This window comes from Neoarius graeffei, chromosome 11, assembly GCF_027579695.1.
Source record: "Neoarius graeffei isolate fNeoGra1 chromosome 11, fNeoGra1.pri, whole genome shotgun sequence".
In the NCBI taxonomy this organism is placed as follows: Eukaryota; Metazoa; Chordata; class Actinopteri; order Siluriformes; family Ariidae; genus Neoarius; species Neoarius graeffei.
In genome coordinates, this window is record NC_083579.1 from 57,623,282 (window position 1) to 57,644,219 (window position 20,938).

The window sequence follows — 20,938 nt, forward strand, 5'->3', positions numbered from 1 at the left end:
GGTACACCCTGGACAAGTCGCCAGGTCATCACAGGGCTGACACATAGACACAGACAACCATTCACACTCACATTCACACCTACGGTCAATTTAGAGCCACCAGTTAACCTAACCTGCATGTCTTTGGACTGTGGGGGAAACCGGAGCACCCGGAGGAAACCCACGTGGACACGGGGAGAACATGCAAACTCCGCACAGAAAGGCCCTCGCCGGCCACGGGGCTCGAACCCCGACCTTCTTATTGTGAGGCGACAGCGCTAACCACTACACCACCGTGCCGCCCTACGCCACAATATAATTGATGTAAATTATATCACCCAGATTTTCAAAGATTTCCAAAGCCTCCGTCTTTCTGCGATTACAGGAAGTGTTTAACTAATGGAAGTGTGTTATTTCTGCGAGACTTGCTTGATATCCCCCCCAAAAAACCTCACTGATTTAAATTTTTAGACCCGGTTTGGCTTTTATTGTATATATTTAAATAAATATTCATTCATTCATTAATTCATTCATTCATTCAACATTTTGTTGAAGTTTATAAAGATGCACCAGGGTGGTGAGCTTTACACAGAGTCCGAGCTATGTACAAATTCTAAACTGTATTTGTAATTCTGTCGGTAGATGTTTATAGAGCTGTACAGAGTCCATTTGTGCTGGAGGCGTTAGCTCAGAAATGACGTTGTACCACACAACAGATAAGAATAAAACGATCTTTGACATTTAGAAATACAAAGGTGGGAGGGGGTAAATATAGAGCTTAAATTTGGCATTTTTATGAGTTAGTATGACTCACATATACCAGGAAATACATATTACAATACACCACTTGCACATGCTTTGACACATTACTTGTCTCAGTTTATTTACGGTTGATGTTCTAAGAAGTCGGGTGTAGTTTCGCATACCTGGTCACTTGAATAGTTGACATTTTTGTGTTGTTAATTAGAGAAATGGATCATTTGAAGATGTGCCGTGTCTACGTAATTAGTTTTTATAACTAATTTTTTATTTTTTAAAAACCTGACGTTCTTCTGCTCAGCATGATTCAACAGAGTTATCCTCATGTTTGTTTATTTGTACAAGTGGACGTTTGATCAGAACAACGGCAACTGGAACGCGTCTCTCCTCACGGTGAGAAATGATGAACTGTTCGAGGGCTCCTTTGCATTTTGCAGTCTTTTTGTTTGATCAGTGTTGCAAATGCAAATATCGTGTTGATGTATACTGTGGCGGCACGGTGGCGTAGCGGTTAGCGCTGTCGCCTCACAGCAAGAAGGTCCCGGTTCGAGCCCCGTGGCCGGCGAGGGCCTTTCTGTGTGGAGTTTGCATGTTCTCCCCGTGTCCGCGTGGGTTTCCTCCGGGTGCTCCGGTTTCCCCCACAGTCCAAAGACATGCAGGTTAGGTTAACTGGTGGCTCTAAATTGACCGTAGGTGTGAATGTGAGTGTGAATGGTTGTCTGTGTCTATGTGTCAGCCCTGTGATGACCTGGCGACTTGTTCAGGGTGTACCCCGCCTTTCGCCCGTAGTCAGCTGGGATAGGCTGCAGCTCGCCTGCGACCCTGTAGAACACGAGCCTGCAAATTCACATTCACACTGCAGTCTGCGTCTAAATCTGCCAGTGGCCAAAGTAATCACACTGTATATTGGAGTTGTAATGGAATCTGTCACCCGTTGATGAGGCGTGTTCTCCTCCATGTTAATTGGACTTGCTCGCTGTGGCTCTTGTGCCTCTGGTTTTGAGCGTTTGCGTGTGTGACTGGTGCTTTGGCATTACTGCGGGCAGGGTAATGTTTTATGTAATGGGGCCTGTGTTTGAGTTTTTTTTTTTTTTTTTTTAAAACGCAAGCTTGCATTGGCACTCGAAGTGTGTGTGTGAGTGAGCGAGCGAGGGAGACTGAAGGAGAGCCCTGTATTCTTGTATTTTTAGCAAAGGGGGAAAAACAGACGAGTTCTCACCATCTATTTCCTTCAAACTCCTCCCCTTCTCTCAAAGGCCTTTTGTGCTCTTCCCCAGGATCCTTCTGCAGTGATTAATCAGTTTTCCACTCCTGGACAGATTATCACAACTGTCCCATATCCGCTGAGCAGCGCTGCTCACTCGCTGTCCTGCTGTCTGCCCTTTCACCTGTTTGCATTCACCTTTCTCTCTTTAAGCCCATCAGTTTCTTCTGCTTTCTTCATTTCTTATGTACACTTTTTTTTTTTTTTTTTTTGAGCAACATAGGTTTTTAGTGATTTGATGAATGAGCGAGTGGGTGTCGGGCAGAAAGCAATGTACAGGGCTCAGTTCCCACTGGACTTGTGCTGATGGTCTTCGTGTAGGAGTGCGAGAGAACAGTCGGTTTTTCAGTCCCCATTGGTTTCAGGAGATTGCGATTCGAAGAACGCTCTAATAATATAACGCATTTCTGCCTCAGCGAAGTTGCATATTGGTGATTATTTAATCGGGTGGAGTCAACACAGGTTTTGAATAAACGAGAGAGCATCTGGGACTTGAATAGGTCAGAGTTAACCTCATCCTCTCCAAAAGTAGTGGAACAGCAAGGCCAATTCTTTCGTTTTTGCTGTACGCTGAAGACATTTGAGATCAAAAGATGAATGAGACAAGAGATGAGACTTTCAGCTTTCCTTTCCTGATGTTGTTGACATCTTGGAGCATGGCACCGTTTTTGTTTGAATCCATCCACCCCACCGCCACCGAAGTGATCAAAAAATATTGGAACATGCCGCTGGCAGGTGTTTCTTGTAGCTCAGAGATGTGCCCTGTTAGGTTGAAAGTTTAAACAGTAGTTTAAGTTGGTGTGAAAGTATGTCCTGGGCAGAAAACCTCAGTCTTGGCTAAGGCAACACACCCCACCCCACCCCGACCGTCGTACAATTACTCAAGCGCTGAAAAGCAGACCACCAAAATGAATTGGATCACCTCCGCTGTATTGTATAATAACACCAATAAAGACTCTGCTTCCAGCTCGTTGTTGTGTGACTTGTGCTCAAATGTACCAATTACTCAATAAAGACTAACAAGCTGCTAGACTCGTGTCTGCACGTTCTGATTCACACCAACAGCCATTATTTTTAATCTGAGGTTTCCACATGCACAGTTCTGATCATTTGCTGTGGTTACTTGCTCTTGTTATTCTTATAACTATAGGGGTGTTCACACGGCAACTTTTACTCCGGTGTAGCACCGGGGCTGCCCCGGTAGAGCGTTCACACGGTACAAAGTAAGTTATAGCGGTGTAGCCCCTGAAAGCTGCTTAAACCGGTGCAAATCTAACCCTGCTCGGGAGGTGGTTTAAGAAATTTACTCCGGAGTAAATGCTAGTTTGCGGGGCAGCACCGATTTATAAAATGGGACGTCTGAACGCTACAGGGGTAGACTTGCTACGCGTGAGGAGAGTTGATTACATACGGGCATTGCATAATTTGCATCCTGGTATTTTGTGCTTCCAAAATGGCGAATATCAACAACAGCAGAACTGCGTGTCTTCATCCACGTTGTTTTCCCAGCGCTTGGTGATGCCATGATAACCGGGAAAAGGAAGTACATTTTCACGCATGCACATATTTCATTTCCGCATTATTACTATCGTATAGCACGGTCGCAAAAACTGCCGTGTGAACGCAAGTGGGGCTGCACCGGTGCTAACACGCTTCTCTCTAGTAAGCAGGTTTGTGACGTGTGAACGCTCCACAAAATTTACACCGGTGTAAGATATATCGCAACAAAATACATCGATGCAAATATGTGCCGTGTGAACACCCCTAATCATACTTGGTCTACTTAAAGATCTTGATATGGAGTTTGATTCTAAATGCAAATCAAGCATTTTTCAGGTTCCACTAAAATCGTCATGCACTGAGACCAGACGTGGGTTCGATCATAAGATGCTCCAAAGATGAATTTAATAAATAGGTGGAATTTGTGTATGGATGTTCTATGATCAGATTTTGGAATAGGAATTGTGACCACGCCTCATTCCTGGACTGATTCCTGCCTAATCCTGTGGTACTGCTGTGTTCTGGTCACACAGACAGACCCCTCTCACACCATCGAACTCTCTGCAAAGCCCCTTCACATGACTCGGCCTGCTCTGGGTGTCTCCTGTTCCCAGACCCCCCACCCTCCCTTTCATCCTGTCTGTGTCTCTTCCCTTCTGTTCCAACTTCTGCTCCATCTCCCCCCACCCCACCCGCTTGTGCTCTCTGCTCTCACACATGCTCTATAATCCTCCCTCACACATTTTTGAGCCTTCAGAGAGTAAATTAGAAAGGCAGAAACACACAGAGGTCTTGGGGAGTCTGGCGTGCAGTGTGCGAGAAAGAGGACATGGAAACCAAAGCTGTTGGGGGGAGCGTAAAAGGGTTGTGGAAAGAAAACTGGTGAGAAGAAAGAAGAGAGTAGGGCAGATGGACTTATGGGCGCAAAGGAGCAAATAAAGTAAATTGGTGGTGGCAGAGATCTGAAGAGGAGAGGGAAGTTCTGTCTCGCACACGCATGGACTCTTCTCAGCATTGGTGTAGAAACAAAGTGAGAGGCGCTTGCCTGGAGTCTGCACTGAGCACAGATGAGATATGACCCAAATAAAAGAGAATGGGAGAACATGACCTGACATTAATAGTTGCCTTTGTGTCCTGGATGAGTGGAGAGAGGTGTAGCCTGTCCGTTTTCTCATTTCTCTTCTCCTCAGACGAGGGCTGCATCCGAATTCAGTGTGTACTAATGACGGAGTGCCTGTAACTGTAATACATTCTGATTGCGTGAGTAGTAAGGGCACAATTCACCGCTGTCTTACCTGGATGTTCACAGATGATGTATGCCACGCAAAAAAAAAAAAAATTTATATATCACACATCTCTCACATTTATTAATTTATACATGTTATTTACCAGCTGGGAGGTCCGTATCGTGAAATACCGTGACCGAGGTCTTGAAAGTACTGAGCGAGGCCCTCTGGGTCGAGGTCAGTATTCAAGGCCGAGGTCACGGTATTTCACCATACGGACCGATCTTAAGCTGGTAAATATATGTATATTTTTTTCTTCACCAAATTCTAACAGAAAACGAGCGCGCCTGAAAGGGAAAACCGAGCCGAGCCGCCATTTTGAATCCTCATTCACGGCTGTAATGCAAACGGCTTCCTCCTCGGTATACAAGTGCACTTCCATGGCAGGAAAAAAAACTACATTTTGCCACCTATGTAGTCCCCTATTTATACAAAATTGAGTCAATCAGGATTCAGCCAGGCGGCACGGTGGTGTAGTGGTTAGCGCTGTCGCCTCACAGCAAGAAGGTTCTGGGTTCGAGCCCCGTGGCCGGCGAGGGCCTTTCTGTGCGGAGTTTGCATGTTCTCCCCGTGTCCGCGTGGGTTTCCTCCGGGTGCTCCGGTTTCCCCCACAGTCCAAAGACATGCAGGTTAGGTTAACTGGTGACTCTAAATTGACCGTAGGTGTGAATGGTTGTCTGTGTCTGTGTCAGCCCTGTGATGACCTGGCGACTTGTCCAGGGTGTACCCCGCCTTTCACCCGTAGTCAGCTGGGATAGGCTCCAGCTTGCCTGCGACCCTGTAGAACAGGATAAAGCGGCTAGAGATAATGAGATGAGATGAGGATTCAGCCATGTTTTTGCTCGGCATTAGCAACAGTTACAGGTTTTTAGCTTTCTCCTGAAATGTTTTTTCTTTTATTTCTTCTTCCTCAGGGTAGTAAAACTTGCTTTCGCTGTGAACACTGTTATCGCTATCCATGCTGTAAAATTAATGCTATTCTCCTGAGAAATGCTGGCAAAAAAATTTTAAAAGATTTTTGATCATCTTATAAATAAATCTTAAAAAGATAAATGTTGACAAAAATGCTACTATGTTTGTTTGTTGTGAACGAGCAAGTCGCCAGAGGTCCAACCAGGGTCCGTAACTGGGGTCCGTATTGATACGGACGCGCTCGCCAGCCAATCAGAGCGCAGGATTTGATGGAAACCGGACCGTGAAAAAAATATATGTATTTATTTGTATATGTAATGAGAGAGGGGAGATATTACATGGTTGTGTGAAATATATTCACGAGTAAGTGAACGAATGAAAATATTTTCAACACAAGAAAATAAACTTCATATTTTCACACCACTGTGTAATGTTCATTTTTTTATGGACAACTTGCATTTTTTTTTTTTGTGGATGTAATCAAAAGAATTGTAATTTTGAGCCCGTTCGCCATTTTGACAACGCGTGTCTAGTCAGCGGGAAAACACCGGGAGTGACATCATCAGAGTGAAATATCGGAAAATATGTCACTCGGATCCGCGATGTATTTTGTATGAAAAATTGAGTTTTTCAACACAAAGATTAAACTTTCTATCTTCAAGCCAACGTGTGGTGTGGGATTTTTTTTTTTTAAATTGTACACATTCACAAAGAAAAAGTATCCAAATTTTATCAAAACAGTTCATCGATTTCCTCATGAGTGACTGACAGATTTGTGTCACGGTTTTGAATGTAGCACATATGAAAAATACAAATGGTGTATTTCCCAGTAAAACGCTCACTTGTTTTTTATATCTCATCTCATTATCTGTAGCCGCTTTATCCTGTTCTACAGGGTCGCAGGCAAGCTGGAGCCTATCCCAGCTGACTACGGGCGAAAGGCGGGGTACACCCTGGACAAGTCGCCAGGTCATCACAGGGCTGACACATAGACACAGACAACCATTCACACTCACATTCACACCTACGGTCAATTTAGAGTCACCAGTTAACCTAACCTGCATGTCTTTGGACTGTGGGGGAAACCGGAGCACCCGGAGGAAACCCACGCGGACACGGGGAGAACATGCAAACTCCACACAGAAAGGCCCTCGCCGGCCACGGGGCTCGAACCCGGACCTTCTTGCTGTGAGGCGACAGCGCTAACCACTACACCACCGTGCCGCCCTACCAAATAGCTTAGATACACATTTTTAGTACATATTCTAAATATATTCTCAAGCACAGTTTGAGTTTTAGCTGTTCATTGAATCATTGTTCAACTACTTTTAAACAATACACATGTATTATGAATCACATTAATGCTTCTCATCTCATTATCTCTAGCCGCTTTATCCTTCTACAGGGTTGCAGGCAAGCTGGAGCCTATCCCAGCTGACTACGGGCGAAAGGCGGGGTACACCTGGACAAGTCACCAGGTCATCACAGGGCTGACACATAGACACAGACAACCATTCACATTCACACCTACGGTCAATTTAGAGTCACCAGTTAACCTAACCTGCATGTCTTTGGACTGTGGGGGAAACCGGAGCACCCGGAGGAAACCCACGCGGACACAGGGAGAACATGCAAACTCCACACAGAAAGGCCCTCGCCGGCCACGGGGCTCGAACCCGGACCTTCTTGCTGTGAGGCGACAGCGCTAACCACTACACCACCGTGCCGCCCTACCAAATAGCTTAGATACACATTTTTAGTACATATTCTAAATATATTCTCAAGCACAGTTTGAGTTTTAGCTGTTCATTGAATCATTGTTCAACTACTTTTAAACAATACACATGTATTATGAATCACATTAATGCTTCTCATCTCATTATCTCTAGCCGCTTTATCCTTCTACAGGGTTGCAGGCAAGCTGGAGCCTATCCCAGCTGACTACGGGCGAAAGGCGGGGTACACCTGGACAAGTCACCAGGTCATCACAGGGCTGACACATAGACACAGACAACCATTCACATTCACACCTACGGTCAATTTAGAGTCACCAGTTAACCTAACCTGCATGTCTTTGGACTGTGGGGGAAACCGGAGCACCCGGAGGAAACCCACGCGGACACGAGGAGAACATGCAAACTCCGCACAGAAAGGCCCTCGCCGGCCACGGGGCTCAAACCCGGACCTTCTTGCTGTGAGGCGACAGCGTAGTGTGTGTAAAAAAAAAAATATATATATGTGTGTGTGTGCACGGAGTATGCTGAAACTATTCATGATGCAGTCGTGCACCACTGCAACAACTGGCTTCACTTCGGACAGCCATCTTTCTGTTTTTCCTGGAGTTTTTTTTTTTTAGTTCTTCAGAGTGCAGCTGAATGATAGGATATGGTGTAGTGTGGTATATTGGCATAATGCGGATGTAATAGATCACCCATGTACCGTTCAACTGCTATTAAATACTTACTGACTATTCGGACACTACGTACTGCTTTTTACATACTAATAGCATGGAAGTATTTGTCTTCAGATAAAGTCAACATGACCACACGTGTTTCTGGTCTTCTATTAATATGTAGTTTTACATTTCCTTCCAAATATTTACTTGGTTTCTGTGAAACTTTAATTTTCCATATGAGTAGTGATATATATTGCGATTAAGTTCACACTTGTGCGATATTGTGGGCATCCTATCTTCCCTGCATTTTGTTGGTTTTATAATTTTTGGCACGCATTGCCAAAAAAAAAAATTACAAGCAGTTTAAGTATTGCAATTGGCACATCACCTGGCTCTGCTTGCAAATGGGTTCCATGTTTTGTGAAAGCTTAAGAACATGTATGGTAACACTTTGGTCTGGGTTTGTGTACTAGAAATGTTTGTGTGTATTGCAGGTCACACAACCTAATTTCTCCCGTGTTGCATTGGCCCAGCAGTGTGAGAGTCGAGCATGACAAGGTCAGGTCTGTGAACAGGAGATAAGGAAGGCATTCTTAATACCGTGCGATTCTCATGCTTTCATGGTGCACAGATCACACACAAGGTTCTGCGTCTTCTAGAAAGCGCATGGCTCTTTTGAATGAGCAGTGTTTTCAGAATACATTCGTAGTCTCTGTGGAAAGCACCAACATTGTTTGCTTACAGTCTGAAGTATCTGGGGTGGGGCGGGGGGGGAAGAACTGATTCGCAGTTTAATCAGCTGGGCTTTTCAGTGCTGGTGTTTGTGGTTTCTGAGATCGGAAATAGATGCTTGCAAACCTGTACGTTTACATGCCGTGAAAAGTGGCAACCAGATTGTAGCTCGAGACGCAGTATGTTTTAAATACTATGTTAGAACTTGGAGCATCACCTGCCATCTACTATCCATCTAATTTTCAGTGTTTTCATTTGAAATGCACAAGGTGTGTTAAAGTGCATATCCTGGACCAATTTAGTGTGTGTTTGGCAGCAGAAAAAAATAAAATAACAAAACGCGTCTGGAAAAATCCCAAGGGAGTCTGGAGCCAGATTCGTGACGTCACGTGCGGATCTGCCAGCAGGCTGCGCGAGCTTGCACGGATTCAGTGCACAGTCTGTGTAGACCACGTTTAGCAGCTAGCGATTTTGCATTGAAATATGGAATTGTCGCCTGAGCTTCTAAACCCATGGATTCATGCATCAATGCTCATCTATCTATTGTTACATAAATCATATTTTTTCTAATTACTATTATGTATTTATATATTTCTTCATTTAGAAGAGTACTGGCTGCTGTAGGAGAAAGATTTCATAAGCTACACACATGGAATCGGCTAAGCAGGGTTGTATATACATTTAATGTGTTTGACAGGTCCCAAGATCTCAAGCCCTGACACGCATATCCCTTGATTACATGTGAAGTAAGAGTGTTTTCACACCTGGTCCCCTTTAAAGGAACCAGACTCAGTCCTCTTTAAGTGGACCAAAAAGTGGACCAACAGAAAAAGAACTCAGTTCTTTTTGTGTTCACACTGTGAATTTATTACAAAGAGGACTGGGTTCTCTTTCTGGTCCAGTTAAGCTTTGATGGGGCCTCAGTCCTCTTTCTGTTCACACCAGGTCCTCTAGAGCCCTCAGACCCCCAGTGCACGGAATTCTGGGTAATTTTCTCTTGAATCAAAATGTCTGTTGCCCTGCTGTATTCTTTGATAAAAATAGTGCGGATTAAGGAAAATAAATTTATTCCAGCGGCTGTGGTAAGTTCCAAAAGGAAGTTGAGTTTCCCTGCTACAGTCACGTGACCAACTACGGCAAACGAAGAAGGTTAAACTACAGTGAAAAAGGCGAAGTGAACCCGGTGCACTTTTTGTTCACAATGCGCGGATCGATTTTTAGCGAACTGTACTGAGACCACCTCCTGAGGTGGTCTCAGTTCGGTTCGCTTTAAAGGGGTCTGGGTACGGTTGGAGTGTTCACATGTGCGCAAAAAATGCTGAGTCATCGATCTGAGTTCAGTTAGATGGCTGAAAGGGACCAAGTGTGAAAACGCCCTAAGTGTATTATCGCCCAGCGCTTTCGTGTTGTTTACGTTTGTGTGTCAATAAATAACATTATCCGTGTACCACACAAACACAGGAACACCTAATTTAGGGTATAGTCTCTTTTATTTCTTACCCTGGCAACAGTCAACTTGTGAATTGTCGATTTTCTTGGTCTTTTTCTCGGCTCTGCTTGGTCCTCTGCTTTTTCCGGGTGCCTCGCACGAAGCGCTCCCATTTCTCTCTCTCATTGTCCGGTCTTTTGGAAAATGATGAGGAGTACTAATCCCATCAAGATTGGTGTTGCTACATCCTCCTACGATACAGCTGTTAACCATTTTAATAATTACGCGATAACGTCGAAGAAATTTGCAGAAAACCCACCAGGTCGTTTTCTCATAAACAAACCAGCACTGACGTAGGATTCAGAGGGAGGTGTCCCGCACGCGACGTCACGAAAATCAATGTTTGCCGGGAAATCCAAATGCCAAGTTTTTTCAGAGGCGGACCAATTCGCCTCAAATGGCTTGATTTCAACTGAATTTTTCTGGTATTACGCAAGGTAAAAAAAAATTGCGCAAAACGTGACCGATATTTGACCAAAGTTTAATATAAAATAAAAGAATTACATTGATCTTGCTCCTAAATATACCCAAGATGTGCACTTTGTAAAGTGTTTAAGATCTATAGAATGATTGATTTTATAGATTCATTTTAACTTTAGCTGTCCTTGTTGACGCAGAAACACTTGTTACGTGGCTAAGTCAGGTTATAAAATGTATAAAATGTAATCAGAGGCTCGAACTGGGAAATGTCGCATCAGCTCGGACATGGAATTGATATATAAAACTCTCATTCCTGCTAGTGAATGTTCAATAGTGACCTGAAGATGCAAAATGCTCTCAGTTGATGAGAATTTTGGAGGAAGCCATAGCCTGATGGTTAGAGAAAGGTTGCTGGTTCAATTCCCTGGACCAGCAGGACAGGCTGAAGTGCCCTTGGGCAAGGCGCCTAACCCCCAACTGCTCCGGCAAATGTGGTGGCGTACCTGGTGTCTGACTAGCTAAAGAAAATCGCATCATCAGTTTATCAGTTCAGGCAGGTAACCCAGCCATAAAAATAATGAGACTGAACAATTATTCTGCTGGTAATAGTCGTTAGCGTGAAGTCTGAAATCAAATTAGAGCTAACGGCTAAGTGGCAAATTATTGAGTTTCTAACATGAACCAAAGTTCAAGGCAATTTATGAGAAGCTCTTGACTGGAAAAAAAAATGTGTTGTCAGTCTGAATAGGATTAACAATAATTAGGTAATTATATTGTAGACACACTTTGAATATCAGCCTTATTAAAATGACTTTTTTTTTTTTGGGTGGGGGGGTGTCGGCTGATTTAAGGCAGAGCAGGAACACTGAATGTATGAGGTATATGTACTTAAAAGCCTTTTCAGAGGCTCTGTTTGAATATCAGCACTGTGGACACGAATGTTAAATGAAACTAGCTTCCTCGAGCCCATTATAGCAGCAGGAGTCGGAGTGACTATGTTTCCGAAGTAGTTCAGGCAGAAGCAAATGATGATGATTATGGAGATACTCCCCTACTTTTGCAAAAATGTAGTGATGGCCTACCTGTATCTGAAATACCGTTTCTCTGCAATTTATCAGGCGTGATTGACTCCTTCTGTGCCATGAACCTGTCAGCAAAGCAGCTGTTTACAGCAGTTTCTCCAGTGATCTTCACAATATGAGAAGGAGTGCGTGTTTGAAACAACTATGAACTAAAGCGACAATGTGCTGATGTACGTTTGTTTTTTATGAGCAAACTTGTGTAAAGGATCAAAAATGTGTCTTTACATCGCTGCCGCTGCATGGAGGAGATTTGTTTTTGGGTTGTCCATCCATCCTTCCGTCTGAGGTTCTTATTAGCGCGATGTCTCAAGAACGAGTGGCTGACGTTTGTAGGATTTATGTGGCACAGAACATCTCATCATCTCTAACTGCTTTATCCTGTTCTACAGGGTCGCAGGCAAGCTGGAGCCTATCCCAGCTGACTACGGGTGAAAGGCGGGGTACACCCTGGACAAGTCGCCAGGTCATCACAGGGCTGACACATAGACACAGACAACCATTCACACTCACATTCACACCTACGGTCAATTTAGAGCCACCAGTTAACCTAACCTGCATGTCTTTGGACTGTGGGGGAAACCGGAGCACCCGGAGGAAACCCACGCGGACAGAACATGCAAACTCCGCACAGAAAGGCCCTCGCCGGCCACGGGGCTCAAACCCAGGACCTTCTTGCTGTGAGGCGACAGCGCTAACCACTACACCACCGTGCCGCCCTTATGTGGCATTATTATTATTGTAACTAGCAGATGAACTGTTGTTCTTATTCTTTTGGCTGCTCCCAATTAGGGGTCGCCACAGCGGATCTTTCATCTCCACTGCTCCCTGTCTTCAGCATCCTTCTCTACCACACCTGCCACTTTCATGTCCTCTCTTGCCACATCCATGTATCTCCTCTTTGACCTTCTTCGTTTTCATTTGCCTGGCAGCTCCATCCTCAACATTCTCCTTCCAACATGCTCTGCATCTCTTCTCAGGAAGTACCCAGACCATCTCAGTCTCATCTCTCTTAGCTTAATTCCCAAGCTCTCCACATGTGCTGTCCCTCTGATGTGCTCGTTCCTTATCCTGTCCAACCTCCCATCACAAACCTCAACATCCTCAACTTCGCCTCCTGTCTCTTCGTTAAGGGTACGGTCTCCAATCCATACATCACAGCTGGTCTCACGACTGTCTTAGGGCGTATTCACACCTACGTTGTTTGGTCCGGACCAAATGAACCAAATTTCCCTTGGTCCGGACCTTTTGGGTTGGTCTGAATACAAACCACCGAACTCTGGTCCGGACCAAACAAGCAGACCGAGACCGAGCTGCAAGATCGGACTCGGTCCGGACCAAAGGAACCCTGGTGTGGATCTTTTGGAGGTGTGAAAGCAGACCGGACCTAATGCGACAGTTTTGCTTTTTTGTACCTCGGGAGCTTCCGTCGTTTGTCGAGCATTATGGGAAACAGAGTCTTGACACTCCACCGCGAAGTGCAAACACTGTTTCGGTTGTCAAGGGAACCTTACAACAGTCGGTCAGTCATTCAGACCAGTGGTAGGCTAGACTACAGAGTACAAAAAATGAGTAGGGGGCAAACGTGGGCCGAGGAAGAAACGCGCACCCTTGGGGATATATGGGCAGATGTCCACATACCTGAGCTTTTGGAGAGAACACACAAAAATGCCGACGTGTTTGCTGTATTCAGTGAGAAAATGAAGGAGAAGGGGTTCACGCGCTCCCCAGAACAATGTCGGCTAAAAGTGAAGAAACTCCGTCAGACCTACATTAAAATCAGGGACATTCTTTCAAAAAGTGGCGGTACTAGCGACTTGCGTGAAGAGCCAGAACTGTCACAACATGATGTGCGCTCATCAGCGCTATCCTCCGTGACTACTTTTGAACTTAACGCTTTGTGCGCGTGTCGTCTCTGACCAATAGCTGAACGACCTCAGGGCGCGTGGCTTTGTTGACAGGTTTTGGTCCGCTTACTAAAATGTAGTGTGAAAGCGAACCGCACCAAAATGAAAAAATAAAAAAAACATTTGGTTCGGACCAAAGCAAGTGAACTATCGAACTATCCTGGTCTGAATACACCCTTAGACATCTTATCTTTCACTTTTGCTGGGACTTTCCTATCACAATTGACTCCTGAAATCCTTCTCCAAAAGATGAACTGATGATTTTGAAATTGATTTCAACAGGGTGAAGGTCACGGCAAGGTCAGATGTCGTCTTTTTTTTTTTTTTTTTTTTTTTCTTTCTTTCTTTAAAAGTTTGACTTGTATTTTAAGGGGGAAGGGGCAACATAAAGTTGTGCTGAGTTTTATGATCAAGTGATGTGTGATCGTGACATGTGAGCACGAATGTTTCCAGTGTTGTGGAAGTGTAAATGGTGGTAGTGGAGATTTTCTCTTTTGCATGCGCTGGTAGGAATTGTTTGTCTCTGAGCTACTGGAGTGGAGCTGCTGGTTATCGGTGAGACAGTATGTACTTTCGAGTGTCTGCCTCTACTTCACTCGTCTGTCTAACACCTCTGACTTGCTGCTGCATGTGGTTAGCTGTGCATGTTTCTGTCTTGGTGTACAAAGTGCTTGTGGGTAGATAATGCTGAGATGAGATAAAGTATGTGTCGTGTAATGGAAGTCCACGCAGCTCCTGAATGAATTGTCTATATTTCCGTTTGAATTAAATTCCAGCCCAGTCATTTTGCAGGGGAATCAAAAGTCGAGGATGTGGTTTGAACTCGGTGAGGTCAAAATGAAAAGCCCACAGTTCTCCAGCACGGTCTCGAGGTGTGACCTCATTACTGTCGCATGCAAGGGACCTGGTGCAAGTGAAAAGCTGTGCGTCCCAGCAGTGCGTCCACGATCTGTCAAACCCCCCCCCCCCCCCCCCCCCACCACCACCACCACCACCACCAGTCCAACTCACTTCCTCTTCTCTTTCGTCCAATGCAGGAGGACGCGGAGTCATGAATAAGCTACGGCAGAGCTTCCGCCGCAAGAAAGACGTGTACGTGCCCGAGTCCAGCAGACCACACCAGTGGCAGACCGACGAGGAGGCGGTGCGCAGCGGCAAGTGCAACTTCCAAGTCAAGGTGAATTCAAAAATAACATCATTGTGTGAAGGCAACCGGCACAAGCCAAGTAAAGCTAGCTCATTTTTAAAACATTTTTTGCTGTGCAAATATCCACACTTTAAATCAATAGCATTTGAAATATATAGTTAGTTCCAGAATTATTGGCACCCCAGATAAAAATGAATGGTGGGGATATGGGAAAAATATTTCTGTAGTTAGTTGTATGCCACTGAATATAAAGCGACATGCAGCACGTCTATGGAAAAAAAAAAAAACCTTTATCAAAAATGCATTCAAGGAGAACTGAAGTCATTTTTAAACTTTTTATTTTTTTAATTAATGTGTTATTCAATTACGTTTTCGTAACCTTGTATTGGCAACTAATTGCAATTAAATATTATACTTATCGACCAATTTGGTTTTTAGCCATGTTGAATTTAGTTCATTTGATCCACGGCAGGCGTCGCTTATCCGCGCGAGCTCCACGAGACTTGTGCGAGACTTCGAAACGTGAAGCGTCAGCCAGGTGTCAGTGCCGCCATTTTGAAAACTGTTTTCCAAACGAAATATTGCACAAAAACGAGTTTAAATGACGATTACTGCCAACTTTTTTCAAACTTTCCTGATTGCTATCAAAACAAACAAAACTTCCAGCTTGAATACATCAGCATTCGAAAGAGGGCGCACGCGTCTTTTGACAACGTTGGCAGATGTCGGTCACTTTGATTTCCGCTGTACGTTTTACTTCCGTCCTACGAAGTCTCACACAGGTCTCAACGAATCTCGTTTAAGGCCATTGCTTTGACATATGGACTGATATATTACAGAGCATATTTCAAACACTCATAACTTGCTATAGCAGTGACAAAATAGCGATCAGAAATGCATTCCTATATTTAATAAAATGAGAGAAATAGAATTTTGATGATAAAGGAGAACTGAAGGCAAATTTTTTAACACAACCATGCGTGCATTTATACAGTACTTTTGTTTTTGACAGTGCCTTTCAGTTTTTCGGAACTCTTAAGTGGTCATTCGTGACTTCCTGTTTCACTAAGGTCGATGAGGTGAGGGAGAAAGAACCCAAATTCCTTTAGTCATAAATCAACGTGAAACAGAACGCAGTGACCTTCATAAATCAGGCGATGGCTATTAAAATAGCACCACACCTGAAATGTTTTATACCCATTCTGAAGGCAATAATTGAGAATTGTAAATCAACCGGAGCTGTAATTAACCTGCCTGGAAGAGGAAGTTGAGATTTGCAGATGATTTAGTGTTTTGGAGTCGCCATGTTTTTTTCAAAATATAGAACTGGGTTCCATCTCCACGTTGGCAAACTATTTGGAAGGCGTGTTGGAGAAAGCACTTTCTTTGATCCTTCAAGTTAAGGACCTGGAGTTTGCTGGATGTTACTGGAACTTTGACTGGGAGTGCATTCCCTGGTCACATGAGCCAAAATTGAAGCTTTTTGGCAACAAGTGGTCAAAGTGGCTTTAGTTGATGAAGGAAATGATTATGCTCAGTGCTTAATTTGTGAAGTGGGAGGTCCCGGAACACAGGAGGCGGGTGGGTCCGGCGACTCAAAAAAAAAAAAAAAGGCGGGGGGTGGTTTACTATAACTTTACGCACATGCGCCTATTGTGTGTGTAAAAAAAAAAAAATAATAATATCAGACATTATGATCTTAGAAAACGCTTTAGTGACGAACAGTTACAGACAGTAATACCGTATGTCGTGATATTATGTTATATTATTTTTTTATTAGGCTATATATTAAATTATATATTAAATTTATCTTCTAAAATAACAGACTGTACTCATATCACAACCGGTTTATTTCACCATTGGAGATCAGATCACGCAAGACATGAGTTAAATGACTCATTTTAAGGATTTAAGTAGGGTATTTAAAAGGAGTGCCAGCGGGACTTCGTGGCTCAGGTGGATAAGGCGCCATACCATAAATCTGGGGACCCGGGTTTGATTCCAACCTGCGGTCATTTTCCGAGCCCTCCCTGTTTTTCTCCTGCTCATTAAAAGCAGTGCCAGCAAACATTAAGCGCTATCAATTCAAGTAATAGTTAAGAAATAAAGGGTTTACAAAACAAGTTGGAGAATTCGTTTTAAAAATTTTAGGCCCACTTTACACGGGGACGGTCTGAAACAAAAACGCAAAAGTCCATTTTCGTTCTCACTTTTTTTCCGCGTCTACACGACCGTTTTCAAGGAGGAAATCTGCGTCTATACGGTGACGCATAAATGTGTGGAATTGGATGTGCATGCCAGGCAGCTAGGTGGTGCTGTGAAAGACCTCCGCTATGTCTGCACGCATGCGCAACGTCTTCCGTCTTGTCCGATCTGCACATCTGCGCCGCGAAAACTTTGACTACTCTGGCTATGGTAAGTAAGAAAGTAAGTAAAAAAGTAAGAGCATGCTATACCCGCCTCTGTTCATTAACGGTATATGTGCAGATTCGGTATAGATGTTCGAAGGACTCCTGGACGTTTATTAAAGCTGCCAGAGCAGCTTGAAGGTCCGTTGGATCGATGTAATCAGACATGCTCTTACTTTTTTACTTACTTTCTTACTTCCCCGGCTGGCATGTACAGTGTATGACATATGTATGACGTAAACGCGTACCCGACGTGAGCAGATCCGAGCAGAGTTTCGCGTATTGGGTAGTTTAGACGGATATGCAACGGGGGCTGTTTTTAACTTATCCACTCTGGAAGGCGTTTTCAATTTTTTCCGTTTTTCAGCCTCGGAAACGCCGTCCCCGTGTAGACGAAAGGCACTTCCGATAAAATATTTAGTCGTTTTTACCCGACAGCGTCCTCGTGTAAACGGGCCCTTAGTAAGCTTTCTTGTTGTTTTTTTTGCCATTTTTTCCACAGCGCAAGCTAACGGCTACAAAAAACCCGGTGTTCTATTGAGCAGAAGTATACACCCCATGTCCCTCCCTCTTCTCCTTTCGCATAGATTTTGTGGATGTCATAGGCGAGAAATCAACAACCGATATCAAAATCAAAACTGAACACTAAACAAATTTTTATTTACTTATTTAATTTATTGTTTGATTTTTTTTTTTCCCTTTGTGATGGTCACGGAGGTGATCTGATCCATTTAAATAGTTGCCAGAACACCGAATGAAATGAAAATAGCTGCCGGATCCGACAACGGAGGTTACGGATCTTGTTCCGGCTCAAATTAAGCCCTGGTTATGCTGGGGAAAAAAAAAAAGATCTAATCCCAGCTGCTCAGTGTGATGGAGGGTGAAGTATTAGGAGGTTTTAAATGGAATTGCTTCTGCCAGGAAGTTACAGCTGGGTCATGGTGGGATCTTTGAGCAAGACACGGATCCAAAACATGTCCAGATTCTCTCACACATGATTCAGTGACGGGAGTTCAGCTTTTGAAATGACCATCTCTGTCACCTGATCTAAACCCCATTGAAAACCTGTGGGCAGAGCTAAAGAGGAGCGTCCACAAGAGAGCACTTTCGGACCCTGGCGAATCTGGATAGGTTCTGTATTGAGTTGTCGCAGATTCTTTGCTCTTGCTTTTTCAGTGACCAATCATAGCCAGTATCCGAGCTATTGGCAGTATTTTAACGAGAGAATAGGTCGTAAAAAATACATAAGGTTGACACAAAACCAATTCTACAGCAGTAAAGATCATACACCGTCTCGGAGACACAATTATGAATAGGTGCTCTAACCAACAAAACTGCATTTATGGCACATCCTGTTAATTTTACTTATGTTATCTGGCTAGATTAAAGGAACAGTCCACCGTACTTCCATAATGAAATATGCTCTTATCTGAATTGAGACGAGCTGCTCCGTACCTCTCCGAGCTTTGCGCGACCTCCCAGTCAGTCAGACGCAGTCAGACGCGCTGTCACTCCTGTTAGCAATATAGCTAGGCTCAGTATGGCCAATGGTATTTTTTGGGGCTGTAGTTAGATGCGACCAAACTCTTCCGCGTTTTTCCTGTTTACATAGGTTTATATGACCAGTGATATGAAACAAGTTCAGTTACACAAATTGAAACGTAGCGATTTTCTATGCTATGGAAAGTCTGCACTATAATGACAGGCGTACTAACACCTTCTGCGCGCTTCGGCAGCGCATTGATATCTGAGCTCAGATATCAATGTGCTGCCGAAGCGCGCAGAAGGTGTTAGTACGCCTGTCATTATAGTGCGGACTTTCCATAGCATAGAAAATCGCCACGTTTCAATTTGTGTACAGTAACTGAACTTGTTTCATATCACTGGTCATATAAACCTATGTAAACAGGAAAAACGTGGAAGAGTTTGGTCGCATCTAACTACAGCCCCAAAAAATACCATTGGCCATACTGAGCCTAGCTACATTGCTAACAGGAGTGACAGCGCGTCTGACTGACTGGGAGGTCGCACAAAGCTCGGAGAGGTACGGATCAGCTCGTCTCAATTCAGATAAGAGCATATTTCATTATGGAAGTACGGTGGACTGTTCCTTTAATATCAACACTGAAGACTATAAACATTTATGACTTTGAAATTTTCTCAGAGATGCTAACCGCTCAGTGCAAGTCAATTTGCAGACTAGCATTAGCAGTGAAGATTTTAAATCTTTATGAACATGAATCAAAAATCGTCTCAGAAAACCTGTCCACTTAACACCTGTTAGCTATTTTGCTAACAAACACAGAAAAGATTATGATTTCAATACATTTTAAACATTTTCTGTGAAATCCTGTCAGGTTAGCTCATTTTAGCTAACTGGTTAGCATTAACAATGAAGATGGCGACATTTATTAGATACAACTCCGCGCTCAGCGCCAGTTAGCTATTTTGCTCACGAAAGCTGGAATGATTATAACATTCATAAATACAATTTCTCAGCTAGCTTAGTTAACATGAGCAGTGAAGGCTATGAATATTATTATTAGCTATCTGGCTAACAAAATCAGGAAAAATTATGACATTTATGAATGTAACTTAAACTTTCTCTTTGAAATGTTATCATGTTAGCTAATCCTAGATGGCTAGTTAGCTTTGATTTGGTAGATTATAACATTTATTAAATATGACACATGGATCCTCTCAAAGTTTGTCAGCTTAGCACCTGTTAGCTATTTTGGTTTTAAAGATTATGATATTTTGAATATATCCAAAGATTTTCTTGAAATCCTGTCAGGTTAGCTCATTTTAGCTAGCTGGTTAGCATTCACACTTGGAGGACGCTCTGGACTCTTATATGCTCCTTTTCCACCAAAGCAGTTCCAGGGCTGGTTCGGGGCCAGTGCTTAGTTTGGAACCGGGTTTTCTGTTTCCACTGACAAAGAACTGGCTCTGGAGCCAGAAAAACCGGTTCCAGGCTAGCACCAACTCTCTGCTGGGCCAGAGGAAAGAACCGCTTACGTAAGACCAACAACAATAACAAGACCGCAAAAGATCGCCATTTTTTAAGCGACGAGAAGCAGCAGCTGTACAAACGCGAAGTCATTTATTATTATTGTTGTTGTTGCTGCTGCTGCTTCTTCCGTGTTGTTTTTGCTTCGATATTCGCGCCAAGGTTTATGCAAACGTAGCGACGTAATTGACGTATACAGCGACGTAACTGACGTATACAGCGACGTAATGATGTGGCTTCCCTTAGCACCGCGAGCTATGGAAAAGCAAACTGGTTCTTGGCTGGCTTGCAAGTTGAATGAGTTGTGCACCAGCACTGGCCCCGAACCAGCCCTGGAACTGATTTGGTGGAAAGGGGGTAACAGTAATGCTTTTATGGCTGAGGACTACAGTTGACTTCCTAACTTTAGGACTGCGGTTGTCATGAACAGTTTTGCACTCAAGTTTCCATCAATGAAGAGTTAGAACATCAACAAAACTGACTTCTTGTTAAAACCGTTAATGTTATAGTCATGCTGTCTGTTGTTGCCCAAATGAGGATGGGTTCCCTTTTGAGTCTGGTTCCTCTCGAGGTTTCTTCCTCATGTCGTCTGAGGGAGTTTTTCCTTGCCACCGTCGCCACAGGCTCGCTCATTGGGGATAGATTAGGGAT

General features: G+C 43.8%; 1 protein-coding gene across 4 annotated transcripts in view; it reads left to right on the forward strand.

Moving 5' to 3' along the window:
* The window catches only part of numb (NUMB endocytic adaptor protein), a 118,940-nt gene that overhangs the window by 58,484 nt on the left and 39,518 nt on the right, over positions 1-20,938 (forward strand). For all 4 annotated transcript variants that reach the window (XM_060934339.1, XM_060934341.1, XM_060934340.1 and 1 more), the window contains exon 2: positions 14,760-14,899. In XM_060934339.1, the coding sequence (XP_060790322.1) occupies positions 14,774-14,899 (126 nt within the window). In that variant the 5' untranslated portion in view covers positions 14,760-14,773. The remainder of the gene's footprint in view (positions 1-14,759; positions 14,900-20,938) is intronic.